General features: G+C 31.1%; 4 protein-coding genes across 5 annotated transcripts; 1 reads left to right on the top strand and 3 right to left on the bottom strand.

The window, feature by feature from the left end:
* Positions 1-182: 182 nt before the first annotated feature.
* Positions 183-1,226, bottom strand: LOC120067846 (uncharacterized). Its single transcript, XM_039019447.2, has 2 exons — positions 843-1,226; positions 183-401 (listed from the first exon to the last, which is right to left on the bottom strand). The coding sequence occupies exons 1-2, from the start codon at positions 1,170-1,172 to the stop codon at positions 396-398; spliced, it is 336 nt and encodes a 111-aa protein (XP_038875375.1). The 5' UTR covers positions 1,173-1,226; the 3' UTR covers positions 183-395.
* Positions 1,227-7,392: 6,166 nt separating this feature from the next.
* On the top strand, positions 7,393-8,141 carry LOC120067001 (transcription factor CPC-like). The gene is made up of 3 exons (XM_039018348.2): positions 7,393-7,592; positions 7,696-7,783; positions 7,895-8,141. Exons 1-3 carry the CDS (start codon positions 7,520-7,522, stop codon positions 7,974-7,976), a joined length of 243 nt encoding a protein of 80 aa, XP_038874276.1. The 5' UTR covers positions 7,393-7,519; the 3' UTR covers positions 7,977-8,141.
* A 960-nt stretch (positions 8,142-9,101) lies between these two features.
* On the bottom strand, positions 9,102-11,214 carry LOC120068528 (1-acyl-sn-glycerol-3-phosphate acyltransferase). 2 transcript variants are annotated; one of them, XM_039020333.2, is made up of 3 exons: positions 10,679-11,214; positions 9,610-9,627; positions 9,102-9,504 (listed from the first exon to the last, which is right to left on the bottom strand). In XM_039020333.2, exons 1-3 carry the CDS (start codon positions 11,034-11,036, stop codon positions 9,311-9,313), a joined length of 570 nt encoding a protein of 189 aa, XP_038876261.1. In that variant the 5' UTR covers positions 11,037-11,214; the 3' UTR covers positions 9,102-9,310. The 2 variants fall into 2 exon arrangements, with proteins under 2 accessions (XP_038876261.1, XP_038876260.1); XM_039020332.2 differs by having other exon boundaries at positions 9,610-9,669.
* A 3,430-nt stretch (positions 11,215-14,644) lies between these two features.
* On the bottom strand, positions 14,645-17,236 carry LOC120067824 (Avr9/Cf-9 rapidly elicited protein). The gene is made up of 2 exons (XM_039019417.2): positions 16,586-17,236; positions 14,645-14,981 (listed from the first exon to the last, which is right to left on the bottom strand). The coding sequence occupies exon 1, from the start codon at positions 17,076-17,078 to the stop codon at positions 16,611-16,613; it is 468 nt and encodes a 155-aa protein (XP_038875345.1). The 5' UTR covers positions 17,079-17,236; the 3' UTR covers positions 14,645-14,981; positions 16,586-16,610.
* Between the last annotated feature and the right edge of the window lie 200 nt (positions 17,237-17,436).

The raw sequence follows: 17,436 nt of genomic DNA on the forward strand, positions 1-17,436 counted from the left end.
GAGGAAGAACTACTGACTTTCACTTTTTGAAATGGTAGTTGGTGTTTTATCCATTGAATTATGTATGAGTTTACATATTCACGTGCTTTTAAACATTAGCTATTTCTCGATAAAAGAACAAGCTTGCTGATAGATAATATTTGTGTGCTTATGTGTATTGTTTGAATTCACACACAATGATCTAGTTTATAACATACTTTTCATATTGATGACAAAGATAGGAATACAGAAGCTTTATTTCAAACAAGGAAAATAGGTAGAATTGAAGTCTCGTAAATTATCATCTTTATTCTATATTGTGCATCTTTATCTTTGCTTCACTCAAATTCTTAGTAGTAGTAGTTTGGAGGCATCCACATTGTTCCTTCAATCCATTCACCTTCCTTCTCTCCCTTTCAGTTCTGCAAATCCAGGCAAAGGAATTACATAAGAGAAAATACAAATCAAATAAAAATTTTACGAAAAGATATTAACTCTAATGTACTAGATCCTATCAAAACTTTGAAGTTGAGTGTGCTTGAACTAGCCGATATATATTAAAAATATATAGATGATCATTTGGAAACTTCTTATTTTGCACTCGTTTAATGGTTACTCTTCACCACCCACACTACAAGAATAACTACAAACACCATAGCATAACTCATGAAAACCATAGACGTCACATTTCAACTAGATTCAAGATCAACGGTGCAAATCAACGGTGATAACTCATGTTTCCATAGATGAACAATCCAACACTTGGTGAATTCTATTTCACGATGATAATAAAACCCGACATGAAATATATATACATCGGAGAACTCAAAATAAGAGAACTGAAGCAATAAAATTAAACTTACCTTCTTGTTATGATGGGGTTTGTCACATTCATTTTCACTGTCGCTACTATCGCTGCTGTGGTCAGAAAAGGCATCCTTGATTTTATGCAACAAACCCCCTTCTTTATTCTTGTGATGTTCCTTCTTCTTCTTTGACCCAGTTGGCTTGCAGTGGCTGGCATTGGCAGAGTGGTGCACCGGCGCTGATGCCAGTGGAGCCTGGCCGTGATGGTGGCCTTTGAAGACGCCTTTGATCTTGTCGGAGACGTGGCCGCCGAAGCAATGGTGATGTTGTTGGTCATGCTTCTGCTGGTCATGGTCAGCTGGTTTGTTGCATTGCAGAGATGCCATTGATGCAATAGAACTTGGAGCTTTTTGTTGAGACTTTTAAAGATATTTGGAAGGAGCTGCCTGCTAATACATTTCCAAGTTTGGAGGGCTTTTATACTCTTCAAAAGTGAAATTGATAGTGAACTCCATCTTCAAATTATTCCTTTTTTTTTTTTCAATAAACTTACTTTTGTGATTCATTTTTTAGTTGATTTGATAGGTTATAGGAATTTTTTGTATATAAGCATATCATTACTCATGAAAAATCAAAATGTACTTTTATCTCTTAGACATTACCATCTTGTATCAATTTTAAAGTTAGAGATTCAATTTCTCCATCCCATATTATCAAAAAGAAGAAATAAAAAAGTAATTGATGAGTTTTTTTTTTTTTTTAATTGAGAATAGGAGGATTTTAAACCACAGACCTTGTGGTTAGCAACACACTAGAATGCCAATTAAGTTATGCTCGGTTTGGAAGTCATTGATGAGTTAAAAGGCATATTTGGAAAATTTTATATTAATCTTTAGTATTTTTAATAAACCATCTTTCTCAAATGTCATTTCGTGTTTTTCGAACTTTAAAAAGTGTTTAATAAATAAAAAAAGGTATTGATTTTATGTCTAAAAATACATATCTACATGGACTTTCAATTTTGTGTCCAATAGATTTTTTACCTATTAACTAGAATTTTTTTAAAATTTTTTTGAATTTATTGAACACATGGTTTGAAAGTCAACTACATTTTAATAAATACAAAATTCAAATTTATGTCTAATAGAATGTTTAGTTTTAAAAAAATGTTGGACATATGTTATAGACCTATAAAGAACAACAATAAAAGTTTATGGACCTATTTGATATTTCTAAGTTCATGAAGCTTACACACAAAATTTAAACCACAACGATTGTATCTTAAACTTATAAATATATTTTTTAAAGTTGAAGGACGATCTATTAGATAGATAAATAAATGTCCAGGAACTAAATTTGTAAGTTACGTCACGAGTAAAATTAAAAAATTTTAAATATTAATTGGAAATTATTTTAGAAAATTAGGACTATTTTGCATATAAAGTCAATAAAGTCACATCAATCAATATTCAAATGGGCTAAAAAACAGTTTTCACATCAACTAAAACAAGACTGCCTATCTCAATTTATGGAGATGAAATCAGATTCTTCTTTTGTGAAAAAAAAAAAAAAAAGAATAAAGGATGAGCTGTGTTTATCAAAATTGAAGTGACCTTCAGAATTTAGGAGAAAATGTATCTTATGCTTATAGATTGATCCCATAATTTTAGATGTATTTATCTCCATAAGTTTGAAAATTTATCAAGTTTGTATGCGTTAAATATAAATACAATAAGCTTTGGTTGTTATATAACAACGGTTAAAGTATTGACCATCAAAAGTATAGTTTCTTAATTTTCTTTCTCAATTGAATATTTGGAGTGAAAGATTCAAATTTCTAACTATTTGATCTAAAAACATATGTCTTAACCAGTTCAACTATACTCAAATTAACATAATTTTTTTTTAGTTATATGATTTTAAGGCTTGACATGATTGGTTTACTAATACTTAAATTTAGAAAAATTTTTAAATGTGTTTTTGCTATTGTTAGTTTGTAACCATCTAATAATTATTTTTCTCCTTTTTATTTAGAATATTGAATTATTTCAATAAAAAGGCAATGGAAATAGAATATATGCCCCAAAAAGAAGACATGGGAGGGATTCAAAGAAGAAGAAAAAGAAAAATATAATGAGAAAAGATGGGTATTAATTGACTTGCTGCTACAAGAGACAAATGCATTCTCATTCAGAATCAAATGCTTTACAAGCTAGATTTTTTTGCCAACTTATATAAATAATGTATATGGTCCTAATTCCCACCCTAAATTAAAGTTAAATAAAAAAATAAGAAGTAAAAAAGGGAATAAGCCAAAAACAAACATCAAAATGAAAATATAGTGGTCAAAATATGTTTAAACAATAAAGAGAAGGTTAAATTATTAAAAAAAAAAATGTCCGTAAATTGGGGTTGCTTTCAATTATACTTCTAAACTTTGACAAATTTCATATATAGATGCTACACGTGTCTTAATTTTTCTTGCATAAATATGTTTAGATTCGTTCACGGTAGCAGATACGTTGTTTTTACCAATTTATTTAATGACAAAAACTTGCAAAAGCTCTTTTGAAATAAATATCAAACTTCAAAGATAAAATGTGATTTTTCGAATTTCAGAGGAAAGTTTGTCTTCTCTATATTTTAGAATTCTTAATAAAAATTAATGGCATGGCGATCAATTGCTTCCACTAAGAATTCGATCTCTTCTATTACTACAATGCATGCAATTTAAAACAAAACTTAGAAATAATTTAACTTCAAATGAAAATTTTACTAATGAATATTTTCGCATAAAATAACAGTTAAAAACTTTACACTTTTTAAGGATGCAAATACTAAAAATTTTCTGTTAAAACATTTAAAGACTATCAATTAATGCAATAATTGAAACTAACCTTGTAGTTGAGGGGTACTTTTTGATAATTTAATCCCAAGAAAGTCGTTTACACAATGTTTGGCTCATAAGTTAAATTTGTATATTTTGAAAAATGAACATATTTAAGTCTAATTTGATACGTCGATTTATTTATCTCATACCAATATTTTGCTAATTCGATGTGTTACGTAAACTCCGTTTGGTGCACAAGTTTAAAATCTTAAACCTGAGGATTAAACTAAGAGGTTTAGGTAATTTGGGTTTAAGAAAACTATGTTTGGTGCAGATTTTGGAAGCCTGAGTTTAAGAAGTCTGTGTTTGGAGTGCAGGCAAGTAGCCTGGGAGTGTAGATCTATAAATATTTAGTTTGTAAAATATTTTCTTGTATTTAATCACCGGTTAGATTTTAGATTAGTTTAAAATTTTCATCTTAATTATTTTAGTATAGTTAAGTTTAAAATAAACTAAAAAAATTAGAAGAATATTTTTTTAAAAAAAAAATTGAAATAGAGATTTTGACTAAAATTATAATTTTATTTAATCTATTGTTTTAATAATTCGATATTTTAATTTTATTAGATTTTAAAATAAAATTTCATAGACTTTTGTTACTTTAACTAATTTGAAAATGATCATTTTTTTAACCATAATATACTAACTTAAAATTGAAATAAACTAGTATTTTAATATTAAATTCAATAATTGAAAAACTATAGTTTTTTCTTATCAAATTACATTTGAAGAATAAAAAATCATAAATTTTGAGTTTTAGTTTTTATTTGGTTGCTAAGTTGTTTTAAATCTTTTAAATTTTCGTTTAGAAATTGATTCTGAATCTAAAAAAAAAATAAAACGCTATTAAATTAAATTAGAGCTTTCATACATATATAGTTCTACACATATAACCTAAAAAAATATAACTATACAATTGTAATCTATTGGCATGTTTGGAATGACTTAGAAAAAAATATCTTTCAAAAATTCATTTTTAATTAAACACTTTTGATAAAAACTAATTAAAATAAATAAAAATAAAAATAAAACATACATGTATTGCAATTCTTTCTTAAAAGTGCTTTTATATACAAAATTATCTAGTTTATTATATACTAAGAGTATTTTTATTAATGTTTTTCAAGATTGGTTGGTGGCGGTCACCGAAGGTGGCAGTTGGAGGGTGGCCAACGGAGTTGGTGGCCGGAATTTTGCCAGTGTGGGGGAAGGGGGTTGCTAGAAGTTGGTCGATGGTGGTTGAAGTTGGCCAATGGCGACTGGAGGTTGGCCGACGACGGTCACTAAGGTACATGAATAATTAATTAAACTCTTTAATTACATTATTCACCATTAATTACATTATTCACCATTAATTACATTATTCACCATCTGTTAACTGTCGGGCACTCCACTAAAAACCAGCTGCACTCTTCGTACTACAGATATATTTCTGTGTCCATTGGATATAACCAATCAACAGTACAATGACCTTTCACAAATTGCTCGTAAGTACAGCTAGGCCAAATTACCGTTTTGCCCCTGTAGTTACATCTAACTCGTAAGGTTCCACTGATCCATCTAATGAATAATAGATCATAGTCCTACTATGACTAAACCCCTCTTGGGCAAAGAGAGAGTGTGGCGCCACATTGTTCAAGACCCGTAATCAGCCCTTAAGGGAGCAATTTATCTACTTATCCCTGCTTTGGGGAAGGATTGAATTCCATCTTGTATAGCTGTGTTCCAGCTCCCCAATTAGACAAATCTCCAAAATGGTAACCTTGTTGAGTCGGCGATCTGACCACTCTCACTCATACAAATCAAATGACCACCCTCACAGGTAGGAGTTCTCACTTAGGATTCAGGTCATGTTACCTATGGTCGTCCTAGTGAAATGTAAGTCTCTATTATGAATGGTGTTATATAATGAGACTAAACATTTCGTGGTCTAGTCTTATACAAACTCCTTTGTAAAGAATATCCCTGCTAGCATGTCTAATACATGACTAATCAGAATCAGATCATTTGTATAACACTTTACAACAATTGTAACACCTACAAAGCAGATCATACTCATAGTGTCACCAAGATAAGGTACTCAGTCTTATCCATCTACTACATATCATTTAGGTTATCACTTAAACATGATCCACCTATATGTCACCACATACATGTTTAAGTTACAATGATAATCTTGGATGTTAGTTTATTAGTTTGTGATTAATGCAACTAAAATATCACATATTTTATACACAAAGTGAATAAAATATCATATATTTTATTAATCATATAAAGAGTTTTTTCATATAATGTTTACAAACTATAAGACCCTACGAGATTTAAGACATTAACTCCAACACGACATACTTCCTAGATTAAATTAGGAAAAAAAATAGAGAGGGGTAAAAAACAGAGAGATGGGTAATCCATAGGTTTGAATAGTAGATACTATTTAAACCCACAGGAAAAGGATGTAGTAAGCCAAAGCTTCCTAAATTCAAGCCCAAAATAAGAGTTGGACTTAGGATGCTTAACTCATCCAATCCCAACCGTTGAAACAAACACCCCCTAAAGTTTAATGATATGCTGGTTTGATGTGATACACTATTTGTTACAAATCAAATGTCTTGAAATCTTATTTTGTTGGTTAAACATTTACGTTTATTTCATTCTGAAATCTCAACCATTTTGTTTGTTTCAAATTTTACCTAAAAAACATTTTCGTTGTTGTCATTATTTTATATATATAAATAAATAAAATATTATTTTACGGAGACCTAATATAGAGATGCATTAGGTTTACTTACATAATGAATAAATAAATAACTACATCAACAAATATATGAAGTCACATGTGGTGATAAAAGGTATTCCAAATTCAAAATAAAGTTCTGCCAAATAATAAATGAAATAGAAATTCACGTAAAATATATAAAAGTTTAAAAGCGTAGAACAAAATATTTGAAATTTAGAAAGTAAAGAAAATTCAGAGATGAAAATAAATAAAATTTGAACCTACAACAAATATAAGTTACACAAATTTAAGTTTGTATAATAAACTCTTTCACACAATTCAATACAAACCATACACCGTAGGAAAAAATTGCATAAAGCTTTCACAATGTCGCTACAATATGGATAGCAATGTATGCGATAGGAACGGAAAAATACTTCAAATTCATATCTAGTAATTATTTAGGAGCATAATCCAATAGTAAAAATAATCACATTTGACAGTTTCATTGAATAATTGTATTATAAAATATAGTTCAAATGGCCGTTATACTGTGATGCTATCGACCTTTACGGTGTCTTCTTTTAGACTTCAACCAAATTTGAATCAAAGAGTCCAATTTGACCCGACCTGACTAAAGAACAAGATACCCAACACTTACACTCCTCAAAGTCAAAACAGTAGGCCTTGTCCTCATCAACCTTTCAGACCTAGTATCAACGGACAAGCACAACCAACTGTTTCTACAAACAAAATGGATCGGTTTGGTTTGATTTTTGATCAAAATTTACATCGTACCCGCATATTCAAATTTTCATTTTTACCCATAATAAAAGGTAATATTCTCTTTTTTCACAGTGGCAGAAACTCTAATGATATATAGAAAAAAGTAAAAGAGTAGAGAAGGGTCAAGTGGGTCAAATATTTGAAGCTTGATAACTACAAGTCAATGGCTGATCAGTTGTTTGCTTGTTTGGTTACACTGGTCGTTCCAGTTTAGTTCAGAGAGCTAGCTGCAGCTAAGGGAAAAAGAAACAACCAATCTTCCACAAATAAATAAGCAACAAATCTTCAGAGAAACCGAAACGAGATTTCATTCCCCATCAAAAGAGTTGCATTCCGTGGCAATGGAAATCGAAGCTAAGAAGACAGCGAAACAGCCACAGAAACAGTCCAAGAGAAGGAAATCGAACTCAGAAGGTGTCCTGATTTTTCTTGTTTTGCTGTCATGGTTACTGAGAACCTTTTTGGTTGGTAAAAGAAGTTGTTATAGTTTCTTCTTTGTAATGTGTTTGTTTTGTAGAAGTTACCAGTTTGGAATGGGAGGTCATTCAAATCAGTGACCAGGAGGAGGATCTCATTCATAGAATGCACAGGCTTGTTGGAGACAGGTTCTATCTCTCCCTCTTTAAAAATGGTTCTCTTTTTCTCTGAAAATTTTGATGTGATTCTCTGCCACTCTCGTTCTGAACATGCTTTACTACTGTTACATCGAACTTCAGGTGGGATTTGATCGCTGGACGAATTCCAGGACGGACTGCAGTAGAAATAGAGAGGTTTTGGATATTGAAACATGGTTCCTGAGCCATTTATACTTTCCTAAGTCGGTTTCAGATTCAAATGCTACATACAACTCTCTCTCTTTCTCTCTCTCTCTCTATCTATCTATAGTAAAAGAAAGAATACTTACTACGGCTCTGCAGATGTTCAAACAACTCAAATTCAACTTTTTAAAGGGACTTCATTCCTCTGCGTGTCCAATCCAAATTCACATGTATCTGAACAAACTAAAATGAAAGCTCACTTCTTTAGAAGAGACTAAATTGATATTAATGGATCATTTGTTTACAAATAATCTCAAACAGTGAGCTTGTCCAAAAGAATCCGAAATCAAGTGACAAATAAACGCTAACAATGATCATGTGAATCAACAATTTGCCCAACAGAGGGGAAGGAGCAAAACTCGAGCATGGCCAGAGTTCAATATATTTAGCACTTTTTCTGAACAATGTGAGTTTTTGCACTCATATTAACATAGCAAAATAAAAGAAACACCAAAGAAATTTCAACAATGGAACACTTGTAGAACGGCGATCATCAATTCTAGCTCGCAGTCACACTACTATAATCATGTAAAATAAGCTTTGGAGCAACTGTGGAATGAAGAAAAAGAGAAACAATGCTTTGCAAATATCATTTTGAAGCGGACAAGTGAGGAAAGTTATGCACTACTTGCAAGAATCAACAAATTCATAGACGACAAACTGCATCTGACAGTTCGAAAACTGAGTGAGATCTATGTAAGATACACCACCAAAGAATGGTTTATTTAACCCATGATCATCCATGTGGGAATTGGCTCTGCAGCAGTAGAAGAGCTTTGCTCAGAAAATTATAGGCATATTTTTGGATTGTCTTCCAAAAGGTAAATGTTCTTTCTTCAAACCTCAAATCCAATCAAATACAAAAGATATGATTGGAACTAAGAGACAGTTCTGTAGGAGCTTAGAATAGTTCCTTGTAGCTACTGTAACTCAGGTCACAGAGATAAGTTCTTAATAAAAAGCAATGACCAGAGGAAAAAAATGTGTACAATAGACATTAGCATGGCTGCTGCAGTAAAAGCATCAAAGTAGTCCACAGTGGAGAATTTTATTGAAACCTAAAAGACCTTAATATTGTGCAAATGCTAAGAAGTTAGCCAAAAGCTTCCACAAAGAAAATACAGGACAGATTCACAATTATAGTGGTTGATCAGTGAAAATTCATACAACTCAAAGGGGCAGTTTATATAACAGTAGAGGAGAGAGAAAAGCGAGACTCCACATTTCTAACATTGCTCGGCCTTTCGTCCTATATGTACCGGGCCACGCCCATGGAAACAAATATTTCAACAAAAGGTTGGGAACATATAGTCACTATTTATCTAACACAGCCTTCTCTTTTTCCAACTCTAGAACAGGTGAGGATGTAGAGTTTTCAGCCTCCCCATATTTCCTAAGAGCTCCTCTCAAACCCAACACAATGAATAGATTTGTCAGAGTGAGAAGTGATTCAGCCCCTCCATGTAACCAATCAACATTAGACAAGGAAGTTCCATAATGAACCTTTGCTGTTCCAAGAGAGCAAAACAATTGGTATTTAAGCAATTTGGCCATTTATGAAAGAAAAAGAAAGCAATGTGAATAGAAAATGGTGTTTGATGATGAATAATTACCATATATTCCAGCAGGGACTGCAGAGTTGTAGCCAGCATGAGTTGAAATCAAGTAGTTATCAGCAATAAATAATAGGCATCAGGATAAAAATTTCCATTAAAAAGCTGTTAATAGAATTATCATAAATAAAATCAACCCCATACAGAGTTGTGGTATTTCAACCAGATTTGGAGGAAGTTCATGTGAAAGAAACCAAAAATCAAAATGGAAACTAACAGAAAAATTGTGCTGATAAGGGAAAAAATTACAATATCCCAAGCATTTGGAGAGGTTTGAACTCCTCAACAAACCATTTCTGCAAACGGTCTACTCCAAGTTCTCCCTAACCCGCTCTATATACAACCACCTTTTTCCAAACAACCCATTTCCTAATAACCAATGATTGAAATGTCCGTCAGTGTATCCATAAAACAGAGGGCTCGATGTCAATACTAAAAATCAATTGATATCTTTGATATCTTTGTTAAATACACATAAAACATAAAAAATATGTTTTATTAATCTAAATATGAATATGAATACTAATAACCATATCTATAACTAAGTTTTAAAATAAAAACAACTTAATCAATAATTTGAATAATTTTTATATATTTGTTGATTGGCCAAAATATCCATCGATGTCAGATATTTTATCGTCATATCCGTAAAATCAAAATTCCAATATGAATATTGACATAATAACTAATATGAACCAATATGAATTATTATCATCCCAAGGTCAATGGTTTGATAGCACCCCACAATTCCACCATTGTTGAACTCAAACAGAAGAAAAAGCGCCAGTATGCAAATGATATTTCTAATATATATCCCAACAACATTTCAAACACTGTGCTTACTGTTTTGAAATCTGTAACAAAATGGGTACAATGGGTAGACGTATCCTAGTCTAGCAATCCAAAACTTCAAAATCAGTGGGAATCCATCGACCCACAAGCCAATTGCATTAAAATTTAAGAAGTCGTGCCACTCATTTCAATGGATTATTGACACAAAAGGGAAATGATTATCCATATCGAACCGTAAATCAAATTAAAAACGAAAACAAAGGAGATGGGAACTCACTGGTAGCACCCACAAAGGCAAGCAAGAAATAGAAACCGAAGAGAGTGAGCTTGGGAGCCGTCTTTGATTTGGTGATGAAGTACAAGAAACCAATGTAAGGAAACAGGGAAAAAGCAAAAATCTGGGAGGCTATGCTCTGAGAATCGATGTTGGGCGCCCATGGATCCACAGGCAAAATTGCCCCACAGATAATCCCGTTTCTTTTACTGTTGAAGCTTCTGTTTCTAAGAGGGTGGGGCTTCATTGAAACCCTGTGTGGGTTTGCTCCAACATTGAAGGAGGAAGAAGAAGAACTCAGAAAAGTTGAGACGAATGAAGAGGTTGGAGGTTGACGAAGAGAACAGAGATGGATTATCATCTTTGGAAGGAAATGGGATTGATTTCTATGTTTTGGTCAATTGGGTAGTTGAGATTTGCAGCCCCAAAGCTCCAAACTACAAGGATTGGTTCATGTGCAGTAAAGAAAAATCCAGAAAATGATTTTTGGGTATTAAAATTGGAGTTAAAGGAAAAATAGGAGGGTTTTATTGGTTTTAACTTTTGAGTATTAAGTATAAATTTGCTTGAATATTTCTTTTATTAAATTATAATTATAATTTTATTTAACAGAAATTCATTAAAGCCCTCGAACAATCCAAGAACCAAACATCAATCTCTCCCGGGGATGAGTGATAAGATAAAAAGAGGAAAAAACTCTCTCCAATAGGAGAACGTTCAAGAAAAAGACAAAACTACTAGATTATGGACAACTTTGTTTTTCTCTTCATAAATTTTACAAAAGTTAGAAACATTTACTAAGAAGTATGATTAGAAAGATAAATCTCAGGTAAGTCAGAATTCTCAAGATTCGATAGTTTGATAAACATTAAATCTGGTTCTACCTTCATTGGGAGTTATGCCCATTCCAAGAAATCATGATGTATTTTAAGCCATCAACAATGGCTTCAGCTTCTACCAACTAATTGATAGATATTGGGATGCAACCACCCCAATAGGACGACCATTACAATCACGAATAATCCGATCGGTCCCACTACACGGAGTGCTCTTTGACCAAGTAATCCTCTTTTAGCGGCTTCTAATGACTAACATGTAGATAAATGCTCAAATTGGTTTTAGGAAGAGCAATTTCCTCTTTAAAGAAAAAATCTCTAAAGCTTTTTCCACGGGAAGATTGCTAACTTGAGTATCAAGAGGAGCATGGTTAAAACTAATTGTGCTACGATAGCTCCAAACACCTTCCATCATATACACGATTTCTGCCAAATCTTCTTTGTTGTTGGATTTACGTGGACAATCCCAATACTCCATCAGTTTCCTAAAACCCCCCTCCCCAAAACACATCAACATTGGAAGGAAAGTAAAACTTCCATAAGTTCTTAGTCATTTTGCATACCCAAATCAAAATTTAATTGTATTTTGCTTCTAAAATATAGGATTATAAATATGAGGTTAGAAATTTGAACTTTCGACTCTAAGCCTCAACTATTGCATGCTACATAAATAATAGGTGATCCAATTACGATAAGAAGATTTCAAGTTACTATATTGTGAGTGAATGTACCTTTACGATTTTTTTTCAAACTCAAAATTAATTAAATAGAGTAAAAAATGTGCACTTTTGATTCATACATCATGCCAAGCTATCATTGATGTAAAGTTTTGGTTCATGATTCAACAAACTCGAATTGAGGCAACAAAGTGCACTTTTTGGTTGAGTTGGTCTCTTGGTCCATCTTGATACATAAATAACTTATATTCTCAGAACATGACATCTATATTTTTTTATAGGGTTCCATGGTTTAAATGCCTCAACTATATATATATATATATATATATAAAAGTGCGAATAACATCTATCATATAGTATGTGTTTTCAAATTTTATTTGGTTTATGGAAAAAAAATCAATACTACAAAAAACTTTAATTCATCCATTTTTTTCTCAAGTGTAATGAAATTGATAGTCTTTCGAGAATATATATCAATTATGTATAACTACAAATCAACCAGCCTTAGCTTTTTTTTCTTCTTGATCTTGAGGTTTGGTTTTCAATTAGTTCATTCATTTCCTAGAATATTTCTAAAGTAAGTCATCAATAAAAGTAAATCAATACCTTAGATCAATTTAAGAGTGTGTTTGGGCTAATCTTCATAGTTCTTAGTAATTGTAGTTGAGAAACGACCCTTTGGTCACATGTTCTCGTTCTTTTTTAAACTATATTTCTTTTCTTTATCGTAAATGCAATGTTCATCAAAGTTTGGTTTTACTATCCAATCTTTTGATAAGATTTCCTACTAAGATAAATTCATATAGGATTTTAATGCGTGCTTATAAAGTGTGAGCCATTTGTGCCACAATTTTTTACTCAACTGTTTGATCCTCAACGCAACAAAACTTGAATCCAGCTAAATAAGGTGCACTTTAGATGATACCTTGCATCAAACTCTCTTTCACGCAAAGCTTGAGTGAAGTTTTGGTTCATATATTACATTAAACTCTTTTTTATTTAGTTATGATTTGGTCTATGGACTAAAGAAAACTCACATGGAAGGGTAAAAAAAAAGATGTGTTATGACTACTTGAATTCAAAAAATAAAGTTAAGGGTATTCAAATACTAATAAAATTGTTCTTTAAAAAGTAAAAATACTCTCAAATGTGATTTTAAATTTTGGAAACCACTTTTAGTTCTCTAATCAAACGCCATAAAATTGACCCTCGACGAATCAAATTAAAAGCCCACCCTTATTCAAAAATCAAAATTAATTACAAACACTTCATTAAAACACCATTTTGGGAAGAAAAGCTTGCTTTAAAATGAGGACAATGGTTTTAAATGATTCTAATTAATATCTTTGATGTATATAAATGAAACATGGAATTGGTTGTGGGGTTTTGATTTAAATTTTGCATTAATAAAAATCACGAGAAACAAGTGAGTGAGTTTGGTAGAAAAATTTAAGTACATACCATCACCTTTTTTTCATCTTTACTGCCATAAATATGCTCTATGTATCTTTCACATCATAAAATTTATAAAGTCATAAATTTGATTTCTCTATTCTTTTACCTATTGCAATATTGAATTTAACCTTTCACAAATGTATTCATTAAGTCTATTCATAATTATCATTAAAATATAAATTCGTTAAAATTTTAGATAAAAATAAAGGCTTGAAACAGATATGGTAGTGACCTATAGAATGGTGTGGTGGTGTTCTCGAGTCTCAATTTTTATTTTTAAGTCATTGTCAGATTATTCAATTTTTCTAGAAAATTTCTAATATTACGAGAGTATCATACCCCATTTGTTCACGTTATAGATTTGGATCATATATTAATATCAATGAGTTCCACTTTATTTTTTGTATATCAATCACAAGAAATTAGTTCCCCAGTGATTGTGTTATGTGCACCAGTGGAGTTGAGTCTATGGATCATTTAGGCCCCATTTGATGATCATTTTGTTTTTGAAAATTAAGCCTATGAACACTACTTTCACCTCCAAACTTCTTCCTTTGGTATCTATTTTTCAACAATGATTTAAAGTAATATGTGTGTGTCCATAGAGGTACCTTGCATCCTCTACGGGCATGGTTAGTCAGATTATCCAATATGATGTTTTTCTTTGTTGGTGTAAGTGACTTGGAGCTTCTATTAAGGATACTCAAGAGGGTTTTTATCCTTAGAATCTTTTTTTCCTTGAATTGTGTTTGTTTTATCTTAGGCATGTTAGGTAGATTTTCGTTATTATTCTTTTCTTATCTATTTTTGTTGTGTATTGTTTGTGCCTTGACCTCAAACTATGAGATCCATTTCTCTTTTCAGCAATTCAAAATGATGTCAAAAAATAATAATAATATTTAATAAATAAACATAAAAACATTATCAATTTTTTTAGTACAACAATTGTGGGATGAGAAATCGAACATTCAACCTTTAGAAAGATATCATACCAATTACTGTTGAACTAAACTCACTTTGATCCGTGGTAAAAAAAATTCCCCTTCTACTTCTCAATTTTTGTACATCATTCTAGTGGTTTCTATTTTAAGTGTCACACCATTATAAGGCTTTATTAATGACAAGTTTCATGCCATATTTGTAGCTGTATATGTAATAAAGAAGCGTCTCAAAATAAATAACAAATAAATAAATAAAAATGTATTAAAGAAGAAGCTTCCTTCATTAAAGCTTACCTAAAATAATACTGCTCCATCTTCTTCGCAATACTTTGCCCCTCTTCTACGAAATTCTTGACACCTAAGAGAGTGTGCAAAAAAGACGAGACTTTTTTCTTTCCTAATAAAAGAAGGTTAAAATCAATTTCTTGTTGTTTAGACTTGGTCCATGATGTTTTCACACATTATTTATGTATAAGTTTATTGAATTTATTATCTATATGATATTATATTTCTGTTGACATATCGATATTTTCACATTTCCATAAATTCAATCGATAAGAAAAGTAAATCGACATTTCCATTATATCATTGAAAAATTCAAAATAAGCAACAAAACATCACTAGTATAAATATAATACATTAACTTATCAACTTTATAAAAAATATGAAAAAACAAACTTAATTTTAAGTATATTAAAGCTATTTTTTTTTCAACTTCAAGTCTTCACGTCATTATCATACAAGGATTATTTTCTCAAAGAAAAATTACATTAAGTCGATCAAAGATGTTTATTTTTAATGTCTTTTAGTTTTTAGCTTATTCAATCAATATCGAAGATTATATCTTGATTTTGAATTGCTAAAGTATAAGATTGACAACTTAGGTGATCTTATTAATTTGGAACACTCTTATTTTAGTTAAGGACAATAACTAAGTGTAGATCTATTACATACTAAAAATAAAATAAAAATAATTCAAATTTATTATAAAAAAATTATCACATGTCACGTTATTCATTGTTATTGATTTCAGTTAAATTGTACAAAGATGGACTACGCTTTAAGTTTTTTCTTTAAGAAGATGTAAAAATACAATATAAACTTACGTATATAAAATTTGGATATGATAAACTCGTCTCAAGTAAACATGAAAATAAAAACATGCTTTTAACTAACTAATAGTGAACAAATTTATCTAAATTATGTTTAATCTTTACGTTTCTCACACATCCATTAAATTTTCTCTTTCCTCAATTATTCAATCTAAATCTTCATTTTTTGTACGTAATTAAACAAATTTTCCACATAAGAGATGTTTTTGAGTCGTGAGCAATCAATTCTTTTACTTATTTTCTCTCACTTTTCTATTTGTTTCTAATTACCAGAAACGGAAATAACTTTCCAAATAAAATTTCTGCTTTCATTTATTTTTCATTAAAAGAATTTAAAAAATAAAAAACCTATAACTTACGCCTAAACTTTTTTCTTTCTTTCTTTCTTTCATTTTAATATTAATATATCATTTATTTTCAAATTTTTAACCCTTGCATTTAAGAAAAAAATATATTTTTATTACTCAATCAATACTCATGATTAAAGTAATTGATATTATTAAAAATAAAGGCTTGAAACAGTTTTAATATTGTATAAAAGCAAACTAGTCATATTAATATGGTTTCTTTTTCAATTAATATTAATTTCAAGTTATTTAGATTATAATATTTTTTTGAACAAAGGTATTAACATATTATATTAAATAAGAAGGTAAAGGGATCAAACTTGATAATACAAGTACAATATCAATTGAGCTACACTCATGTTAGCTAGATAATAATACTTGCAAATGAGAATTTTAAATAATTAATTACAGATATGTCTAACATGTTAATATAGGTTCTACAAAGTCTTACAATTAATCTCTCAAAAACAAAAATTCAATTTACAAAAAAAAAAAAAAGATAATTGTTAAAAATTATTTATTAAAAATTTTAACTAATTTACCTATATTCTAAGAAGGCTCCTTCATTCAAGCACAAGAAATACCCATAGAAGTGGCCGCCGTGAATCTCTCGGACGCAGTCCGTCGAACCAAAGAAGCAATTTCCGGCGAAAATCCGGCAAATCCAACCTCCGGAATCTTAGAGAGTGAATTCGCCTCATCTTCATACAGAACATAGAATCCAGAGTCGAGTCGTTCCGGATTAAAGCTAGGGCTGGAATTCGGCTTGTGCCTGAAAACCGACCGGAGAAATTTGTGGAGAGACCTGGAAATCTTGGAGGGCCTTTTGGAGGGCGGCGGTGGCGGAGGTGGAGGAGAAGGAAGAAGGCAGCGGCGACCAGGGAGATGAGGCATGGACAGAGTTCTTGAAGCAATAGCGGAATCGAGTTGGCGTTTGAGGGAATTAAGTTCGAAGGAATCGTAAAGGGAGCTTCCGCAGTCCCAAACGACGGCGGATTGAGACGATTTAGATTTGTTGAATTTAGGGCTCGCCATTTTTGCCGGTGAGGAAGAAGAAAAACAAGAAACAGAGTGGTGATTTTTAATGACGGATGGAGAAAGAAAGAGACGCGTTGGGTTTGGAAGGAGAGATCAGAAAATGGGTTTTATTTTCACACACTCCATTTCTCTCTGCTATTTATTTCCATTCTCATCATTGACTTCTCTCCTAAGACCCTCCCTCCTTCCTCTTTTTCCAAATTAGAATAAGTATCAATTTAAATTTAAAATTAATAATTATATCAATTTAAATTTTAAACTTTTGGATTGTATTAATTTAAACCCTAAACTAATATCAATTTAACTAGTATCAATTTAAACCCCGAACTTCTATAAGTATATCAATTTAAACCCT

This window comes from Benincasa hispida, chromosome 12 (genome assembly GCF_027475165.1).
Source record: "Benincasa hispida cultivar pf3 chromosome 12, pf3_genome.v1.1, whole genome shotgun sequence".
NCBI classification, from domain to species: domain Eukaryota; kingdom Viridiplantae; phylum Streptophyta; class Magnoliopsida; order Cucurbitales; family Cucurbitaceae; genus Benincasa; species Benincasa hispida.

What these genes read in the sequence shown, in the direction of transcription:
- LOC120067846 (XM_039019447.2), bottom strand. Translation starts at nt 1,172, where the DNA reads ATGGCATCTCTGCAATGCAACAAACCAGCTGACCATGACCAGCAGAAG.
- LOC120067001 (XM_039018348.2), top strand. Translation starts at nt 7,520, where the DNA reads ATGGAAATCGAAGCTAAGAAGACAGCGAAACAGCCACAGAAACAGTCC. An exon ending in AAGGAAATCGAACTCAGAAG is followed by an intron (nt 7,593 to 7,695) that starts GTGTCCTGATTT and finishes TTTGTTTTGTAG; the next exon opens with AAGTTACCAGTTTGGAATGG. An exon ending in CACAGGCTTGTTGGAGACAG is followed by an intron (nt 7,784 to 7,894) that starts GTTCTATCTCTC and finishes ATCGAACTTCAG; the next exon opens with GTGGGATTTGATCGCTGGAC.
- LOC120068528 (XM_039020332.2), bottom strand. Translation starts at nt 11,036, where the DNA reads ATGATAATCCATCTCTGTTCTCTTCGTCAACCTCCAACCTCTTCATTC. An exon ending in TGCCTTTGTGGGTGCTACCA is followed by an intron (nt 9,670 to 10,678) that starts GTGAGTTCCCAT and finishes TATTTATTGCTG; the next exon opens with ATAACTACTTGATTTCAACT. An exon ending in AGTCCCTGCTGGAATATATG is followed by an intron (nt 9,505 to 9,609) that starts GTAATTATTCAT and finishes CTCTTGGAACAG; the next exon opens with CAAAGGTTCATTATGGAACT.
- LOC120067824 (XM_039019417.2), bottom strand. Translation starts at nt 17,078, where the DNA reads ATGGCGAGCCCTAAATTCAACAAATCTAAATCGTCTCAATCCGCCGTC.